The 9,014-nt window shown below is 46.9% G+C and overlaps 1 protein-coding gene across 2 annotated transcripts in view; it reads left to right on the forward strand.

Moving 5' to 3' along the window:
• The window catches only part of DNAJC7 (DnaJ heat shock protein family (Hsp40) member C7), a 45,868-nt gene that overhangs the window by 6,057 nt on the left and 30,797 nt on the right, over positions 1-9,014 (forward strand). The window contains exons 1-6 of one of the 2 annotated variants that reach the window (XM_019506245.1): positions 2,366-2,397; positions 3,640-3,728; positions 4,318-4,442; positions 4,533-4,646; positions 5,352-5,426; positions 7,870-7,988. In XM_019506245.1, coding sequence (XP_019361790.1) covers positions 2,381-2,397; positions 3,640-3,728; positions 4,318-4,442; positions 4,533-4,646; positions 5,352-5,426; positions 7,870-7,988 — 539 coding nt within the window. In that variant the 5' untranslated portion in view covers positions 2,366-2,380. Of the gene's footprint in view, positions 1-2,365; positions 2,398-3,639; positions 3,729-4,317; positions 4,443-4,532; positions 4,647-5,351; positions 5,427-7,869; positions 7,989-9,014 lie in introns of those variants that run through there. The other variant, XM_019506252.1, reaches the window with a different exon arrangement.

Raw genomic sequence — 9,014 nt, forward strand, 5'->3', positions numbered from 1 at the left:
GATTGAATCTAGTTGGTAGCAAAATTACAAATGGAAGCAAGTAGCACATATTTTAGCTGTGACCCTGAAGCCCTCGGAGTGACAACACACTGTGTCTTTTGTTTTGCCAGCTGGCAAAGCTGCGACATTTCAGTGAAAACAACCCTTTGCATGAGGCAGTTGTGTGGGAATGGCCAATGGCAAACCTGAATGAGGTTAAAAACATGTTAACTGGCCACAACACAATTCCCTTTGTCCTCTCTCTAGTGGGCTTGCTTCAAATAGCTCCCATTGTTCGCTCCAGAACGCCTGCTAATCTGCTGAAATGTGCCCCCTTGGACAGCCAGGGGCTGTGGCGGTGGCGGTTCAACCCCCATAGAGAAAGGGGTAGGCAGATAGCCAGGGTGCCCAGAACGCTGACCATCTCAGCGTAGCAGTATTTTTAGTGGGTGCCGTTCTTAGAAAAGACGATTTTTCTCACATAATGGGTTAGTCTGTAATGAACAATAATTGAATTGGGTGTTGGTGTCGAAAGGCCTCTGGTTCAGGGACTGTCATTTGCTGCACGCAGTGACGAGCATAATGGTGCTGACCTGGATGGCTTCTAGGCATACCACGATGTAAGCATTAAATAATAATAGGCTGTTTCTAAAAACGCTCTAGGCCCGTAGGTCTCTGACTTTATGACTTGTTGCACTGCATCTACAACCCGGGCATACTTGGCAAAGCTCCTTTGTTGCTGTTACTTGATGTATTCCTAAAGGATTCTTGTTCTAATGCTGTAAGAAAACTCATGCCTCCTATGCTGCAATTGGAGAGCCACTTTTTTATATTATAGGCATTGTAGCCACAGCTCAAGCAAGGGGTGGCCAATCTTTTTCATACCAGAAGGCTCATCAGGGATCAAATTTGCCTCTGCACAGGTACAGCATAGAGGGTCAGTGTCTCTGGGAGGGAGCAGTTTGCCAGGAGTCCCACCTAACAGTTGTATTTCCAAAGCGTTTGAACAGTTGACTCAAATTAAATACGTAACCTTGCCTTTGTTGACAGACTCAACTGTGCATGTGCCTCAAGGCAGTCCCTATCTTTCTGTATTTATATAACTTTTAGCATGACCCTGAGTAGAGCCTTAGGATATTACCACAGTGCTACCTTACAGATTCACAGAAGTTTAGAGCTGGAAGGAACCTCGTGAGACCACTGGGTCCAGCCCCGCTGCTCTGGGCAGGAAAGACTGCTGGGGGCAAATAACCCCAGCAAGGTGTGCATCCAGTCTCCCTTTGAAGATCTTCAGGATAGGTGCCTGCACCACCCTTGCTGTGAGCCTGTTCCTGAGTCTGGTCACATGAACTGTGAAGAAGTTTTTCCTTATATCCAATCTGAAACCTAGGAGTTTGACCGTTGCTTCTGGTTTTCCTCTGGGGTGCTTTGGTGAATAGTTGTTCACCTAGCCACTGATGCTCACCCTGATGTATTTTGTAAGCTGCCACCAAATCCCCCCCAAAGTCTTCTCTTTTCTGGGTTGAACAGTCCCATATCTGTCAACCTTTTTTTTGTATGGCTTGCTCTTCAGGCCTCAAAGCATACTTACCACAATGGTAGTTGAAGTTTGCCAGCAGTTAGACAGATCAACCGCCTTACCTCTCCTTAGGAGTTATGGGAAGTGGGCAGCCAAAGATGCGATACAGGGGCTTCCTGATCTGTTCACTCTGCATCCCTATCCTGCCAGATTTGGCATTGTTAAAGCTGTTTGCAGTGGTGTTGGATTGCTTGGGACTTCCAGGAGAAGTAAATGGCTTCTTCTGGTAAAATGCCTTGCCAAGTCTTTGGTCCTTTTGGTAACTCTCCACACTTTGGTTTTCTGAAAGTGGAGACAGTTGGCTGGCGGCTCCCTGGTGGGATCCGAGTATCTAAGCCTCCGAGTGTAACTGCTCTGGCAGGCTGGAATGTCCCATTAGCTATTTTAGTTCCAGCAGCTTCTACGCCACGGCTACTGGGAAATCTATATTCGGATCAGTTGGCTGGCATTTCCTTTATAAGGAATAAGGTGACTTGTGCTAGTCGACTACACTCCTGGTGATAAGGAGGCAGTCATTTTTGGGTGCAACTAATATCCGTGGCTGGACTAGCCCAGTATAATAGCAGTCAATGCCAGAAGGACATAACATTACTGGAATCCTGGATTGTATCACTAACGGCTTTTGATCGTTAAGTTTGTAGTCTGCAAACTTGTCCTGTTGCTCTGTCTGGGACTTGTTTTCCTCTGAGGATGAGGTATTAAGTGTATGCTGTGGGAGTTGGTTTGGAAGGACTAATCATTGGAAACATCAGATGTGTTCATTTCTGTGGTTTTGGGTGCAGTGGTGAAGACCCAAAGGCCATTGTGCCAGTGTTGATTGAAATGCATCCTAGAACAGGGTGAGTTGCATCTTTTAATGTCTGTTTCATTATTATCTTCCTCATTAAACAGTGTAGAAAGGGTGGGCAGAGAAACATTCTTGTGTAAATTTTTCAGCATGGACTTGGGGACCCCAGAAAGCTGAACTCCTGGGACTGCCCAAATAGCCAGACTCTGTGTTTTGTTGCCTCACAAGACTCGAGAGGTTTTTCTGAGAGATGTCACTGCTTTGAAGCAGGCAGTTACAAGTTACAAGCCTTGGTATGAACGAGCAGCTGGGATGTGGGAGAAGGAGCATTTGTAAATATAGATGAATGTGGCTTTTTCAAGAGCAGAAAATAACAGCAAACACAGTGCTGGGGCCCAGCTCCGCCTGATTTACGCCTCCTCACGCACAGAATTTGTCCCTCGCTGCAGCGTTTCCCGAAGTATGCAGTGCTAAGGACTTGCTGTGGGGATGCAGAGTGCTGCCAGGACAAGCTCCCAGTGAAGCTGCCCTGCTAACCTAGCAAAGCTGAAACGGGGAGCGCAAAGCAGAAATGGGGAGGGCTGTTTGCTTGCAGGGGAGCTTAGCTTTCAAGTGCTTTTTTTTATGTTACACATGTCTTGCATTTAAACATATCCCTGCAAACCCTTACTTATAAGAGTAAAGACTCTTCTTGGGCCTGCTCCTGAGAGAAATGCTGGGCCCCCCCATAAACTCTGCCTTGTACCCTCAGTCCTCATTGATTTAAAGAGGAACTCTTGGATATATGCATCATTGGCCACTTTCTGGAAAGCATTGAGCTGGTCCTGAAAGATGGTTACTGCCGTCTGTTCTTTTGTTGATTTCAGTGGGTGTGGGGGGGCACACGGCACCTCACGGGCTGTGACTGGTACGCGCTGTAAAAGTGCCTGCAGCTGCTTTCTCAGAACTGTGGAGCAAATGCTCTCCAGTGCTGAGCCAGCATCAAGAAGACCACTGGTGCAGCAAGAGGAAGGATGTGCACAAGTGGTCTTAACCTATCAGTGGGTTCCTGTGATCCTAGGCTGACCTATGAGCAGTCAGCTGCTTGTGGCTCCAAGAAGCGATTGCAGCATGGAGGGATGCCCACTTCTTCCATGAATGCCACATATGGGACCTGACAAATAAGCCTTATGCTGGTAGAGCAGCAAAGAGCTGCCCTAGATCAGCTAGGGATCAGATTCTGGGTGGTGGTCACTCTAAAGGGCTTCTCCAATCTGGTTGTCACCTTAATGTGTGATGTTTTACTTCCTTGCAGAGAAGCAGAATCTTTCAAGGAGCAAGGAAATGTTTATTATGCCAAGAAAGATTACAATGAAGCATACAACTACTACACAAAAGCCATAGGTGAGAGTGACTTGGGGATGGTCATGGCTTGCTGAATCCTGTCACTGAAAATCAAAACAGGTTATGGATGTTATGTATGGAGCATCAGTGGAATGGGGTAGCCAGCAGCACTTGCTGAAACCTTTTTGTATTGTCACAGTCTTGGGCACATGTTAGTTATCCTTCAAAACTTCACTGGATTGACTGTAAAGGCTCATGAGAGATGGGGGTGGCTTTAGCACTGCAGAGCAGTATTTCTGCATCTGATCCACCTGTGTGGTTTGGCTTTGAGCTCCTTCAGGTTGGTGCAGTGGTGGGAAATAAAAGCATTGCTCTCTTCCCTCCTGTATGTGATCACTAATATTCCCCAGGCTGATCTGCATAGGCTAGCACACTTTATGTGATTTCTTATGTGTGCTTGAACAGTTCTTAACACAAGAGGTCCCAATTTGGCTCCTGGGGTGACCCCCATATAAAAGTATTTCAGGTAGTACCAACCTAAACTTGCAGCCAGGGAATAAGCATTTGAATTCAGTATGATCCCTCCAATGTACTTCACAATGCAAGTAGCTCTTCATATTATGTTAACCATGATGTAACTTTTCCACAGATACATGTCCTCATAATGCCAGTTATTATGGCAACAGAGCTGCCACCCTGATGATGTTGGGGAGGTTCCGGGAAGCACTAGGAGACTCCCAGCAGTCAGTCAGATTGGATGATTGCTTTGTAAGGGTATGTGAACAGCCATTTCGGTGCATCTCTTGCTTGTGTTTGGAACCCCGTGTCCACAGTTATTGCACTCACTTCCCACTGTCTTTTCAGGGGCACCTCCGGGAAGGGAAATGTCATCTCTCCCTAGGAAATGCCATGGCTGCCAGCCGCTGCTTTCAACGGGTTCTAGAATTGGATCATAAAAATACTCAGGCGCAACAGGAGGTAAGAAACACTCTTTCATCAGGGCCATGCAGGGGAGTGGAATTGAGAGCTGTGAGAGGCATTCAACAATAAATTGCAAATCAAATCCAGACTGGGTTAGTAGTCCTAGTCACTGTGTGTGGTGATGTAACAGGAGAGGTTAAATTAGCTGCAGGTGCTCAGACAACTTAGTCTCTCCAGGCTTCTCCTGAATATGGTCTCCTTATCCAAAAGGCCTGGGGGCTCAGCTGGTCTTTCGTTCAAGCACCTACTTTGAACGCCTTCAAGAGAAGTTTGGATGTTCATCTTGCGGGGATCCTATGACCCCTGCTGACTTCCTGCCCGTGGGCAGGGGGCTGGGCTCGATGATCTTCTGAGGTCCCTTCCAGCCCTAATGTCTATGAAATCTTTGAAATCCCTGGAAAAATGGGAAATTAGCTGAGCATAAGGAGTTAGTATTGGTTAGCATTAGAGTGGAGAGATGGGTAGAATATGCCTGCAGTCTTGCTGCTAGTCTTGTTTTTGGGCTATTGTTCACAGGCCTTTATTCCCAGGGGTATCAATCCAGCCTTGATTTGCCTGCATTGAAGTAGCAAGCTTAGCTTTGGAGTAGTGTTGCTCCCTGGCCAGTAATACTTCATGCTTTGGTTTTTTGAGGGCTAGTGGTTTAGCCCTATGGCGGAGTTGCAGAGCGATAGAAGATGACTTTTCTCTCCTATTTTTCAGTTGAAGAATGCCAGTGCTGTCCTGGAATACGAGAAAATAGCTGAAATAGACTTTGAGAAACGAGATTTCAGGAAGGTAAAATCAATACGCATGTTCTGTTTTGTAGTATTACCAGAAGCAATTTCTGTTCTGGCTAGTGGAACAAGAATTGTGAAATGCATGCACGCTCTCGTGCTTTTGCACAAATGTGCTCTCGCACACTGTTTCTCTGTATAAGCACAGGACCTTAGTTAGAGTGAGAGAAGGCAGTGATTCCATTTTCTGCTATGTAACACTCATGCTATGGGGGAAAAAATGGGCACCTTGTGAGCAGTATGAATCTAAATGATGTCTCTAACTGGTCTAGTACTAAATAGACAAAGAGAAAACAGGCTAATTGGCTTCACCTGAACCTTCTCGGCTCTTAATAGGCTTGGGTTGGACGTGACTGGACTGCTGGGTATCAAAGAGAGGGTTTTCCACTAGATTATATTCCCAGCAGCTATAGATCAAATATTGCTGCTGCTTTTTTTTTTTAATGCCCAGGATTCCTATCAATCAGCTGTCTTCATAATGACAGAGGAAGGTTCTTCACTAGTGTTCCATCAAGGATGTTTGGCAGGAGGTGCAGATCTATTAAGGGCATTCTCCAGTGTTGTTTCTAAGGGTCTCACACCCTTTACATGTATTGTGCTTTATAAGAGAGTTTAGTATGACAAAAACCAGATGGCTGCATGTTCACACTGCTTGTCATGCCAAAAAAATGGCTGATCAGACAAAAAAATGGTGGATCCTCAGGAAGAAAAATGTTGCTGTTCCTTTGTCACTGGATGCTTTGCCTATCACAGATTTAATGTGGATGCAGGTTCTGAGAGAGATCCCCAGTATCCCACTGTGCTTCACTCTCCCTTACCCCCATCCATCAAGGTGAGCTCTCAAGGATGCCTGCAGGAACTGGGGGTTGGTGTGCAGTGGTGGCAGGGGTTGATCAGGCAGTGCAAACCACCTGATAGGCCCTTGCCACACCATGGGTAGCTCTGTGTCCCATTGCTCATTAAAGCACCAGAGCAGAGACTGCCTGCTGCCTTAGCAGTCTCTGGTCTTGGGCTGCTGGCATCCAGGAACTTTTAAGGGCTGCCAGTGCTTTAACTCTTTGCACTGGTTCTGGCAAGCCTGCTCACTGACAGGCTTCTCTGGTGTAGGGGGAATTAAGGAGCAGTCCCTGTCCCCCCTTAGCTGACGAGTTCACCTTTGTGGCAGCTTTGTCATGGTCCACCCGTGGGTTGTGGCCACGCACCTTATGCTACATTCCTGTAGCTTAACAGAAATCCACCAGTATCCATAGTGCATCTGCCAGAGCCCTAATTCTCCCTCTATCCCCCATGGGTTGTGGCCAGATGGAGCTTGCACTGACTGATCTTAACAAGAATATTAGGATGAAATCTGAAATGCCAGTTTGCCCCTCGCCCCACACCTGCAAGTCGTGTACACATTCAGTAGCCTTTAGTGGATGTATGTAAAGTTAGTGCTTGGCCCAGGACAGGAGGCTTCCTTCCCTTCATTGTAAATTCGAGGTTTATGTTGTTTGGAAGCAGTTATTGAGGCCAAAAATGCCTGCAGGAGAGAGTCTTGAAGTCTGGCTCAGGATCCCATAATGGTAAATCCCAGCTCTGCCTCTCGAGTGCAAATTACAACTGGGATGTCTTGGACAACCTAGATTTTCTATCTACCCTGCCTATGTCTCGTGTTTGGGGTTTCTTCATCCCTCTCTTCTCCCTTTGCTAGGATGTATGTATGAAACAAAATCTTTGTCTCTGGAGAGCTGCTTCGGCTCCTTCCCCACCCAGAAGGCATCAGGGTCCTCGATCTGTAGCATCTCAGTGCTCCCCACAGCAACTAATTATGATGTTACAAATGAGGGATTGAGAGCCAGGGCATAGGAGCAGATGAACCTTAGTGGAACAATGATCCTGTTCTCATGCAGCTGTCCCCACCAGAGAAATAAGATATGGAAAAGACCTATTAGGTCACTCAGGCCACTACAGTCAAGCCAGTGCAAGATCGGTCCCTGCACTGTATCCTCTTGTGTATTGTCCAGTCTAGTTCAAGCTTTTTCAATCTATTGAATTTCTGCCATTTCCCACACACCCTAGCCATGGAGTGAGAAATGCAGGGAACACAGAAGCAGAATTGTTTTCTCTTCAGGTTCTCTTCAGAGCCCATCACCATCATGTTAGAAAGTGTAAAGGGAATGGGTTTTTTTTCTAGGTGTCCCATGTGACCTTCATTGGTATACGTGGTGCTGCATAACACCTCTTAGAAACACAGAGGGAGCTATAGATTTGTACATGTGAAGGGCCCGTAGAATCAGGATTTCTGTTGACTTACATTTACAGCTACTGACCATTCAAGCATCTGGGTTTTCACATGTCCATGTACCGAAGGGAAAAAAAACTCAACCAACCCAGCCAGTATGGCTGTGGTGATCTGGGCCTGAGGCTGTTAGCTTTGTTTCCATTTGCTTTTCTTCTCTCACTAGGCTGTATTTTGCATGGACCGTGCTTTGGAATTTGCTCCTGCTTGTCACCGGTTCAAAATCCTCAAAGCTGAGTGTTTAGCGTTACTGGGTCGCTATCCAGAAGCACAGTCTGTAGCAAGGTAGGAACATTCTTCAGATCTGGAATTGTCGACTTGCTAAATAATCACTGGGGCACAATGAGCCAGCAAATCTCAGCCCAGGATGAGTCTGTTCATCTTAAAAAGCCCTGAGTAAAGGGTTTGGGGGCAGAAGCACTGAGCTAATAACTGAAGTCTTTTCTAATACGAGGTGTGATTACAAGGAAGGACAGATGTTAGCATTTAGTGCTCTGCCATTTGGTCTCATTAGGCTACCCACTTAATAACCATGCTAGGTCCTTAATCCCAATGGGTTACTTACTGTCCTACTTAAACAAGCACTGCATTTCCCTGCATGGCGTCTGTGTCACAAGCTTGGCCAGGAAACTCATTTCCTTAGTGCAGCAAGACTATTTTTGGAACCTGGGAGGGTTCTGTGGTGGCAGCTGGGAGGCAGAGGTTTTAGGTTAAACAAGGGGTGAGGACAGCCACAAGGGGCAGAAGACAGGAAGTGGTGTTCTTGAGCAGTAGCCAGGAAGAGTAGGTCAGGACAGCTGTCAGCGGGGGAGTTAAATATGGTTAGAGAAATGGAAGTGAAAGCCTGTGATACTCTGGGCAGAGCTGGTTTGAGAGCAATGCCATGCTTAATAAATGAATACCTTTAACCCCGTGGTTCTCAACTGGGGCCCCCCTGGGGAGCCATGAGCAGGTTTCAGGGGTGCCACGGGGCATGCGGAACTGGCACGATCGTGATCTCCAAGGTCAGCTGGGGCAGCCCACACGCAGGCGGAGCCTACTGCCACTGCCAGGTTCATAGAAAAATACAGATTTTCTCCTTTAAAGGAGAAAATCACGGATTCTTCTTTACAGGAGAAAAATGCAGGAAACTGTGAGTTTCTCCTTGCAGACTGGCAGAGTTCCAGCCTGCTTGGGGCTGGGGGGAGCGGGAGGAGGCCAATACAGCAGGGGCACTGTGTGCATGTGCGTACATGCACACATACATGCATCAGCCAGGCAGCGGTGTAGAGCAGCTCCTCACAAGTAAGTTTGGGGAGCAGCAGGGGAACA

The sequence above is a fragment of the Gavialis gangeticus genome, unplaced genomic scaffold, assembly GCF_001723915.1.
Source record: "Gavialis gangeticus isolate Ggan-Ray unplaced genomic scaffold, GavGan_comp1, whole genome shotgun sequence".
NCBI lineage: Eukaryota > Metazoa > Chordata > Crocodylia > Gavialidae > Gavialis > Gavialis gangeticus.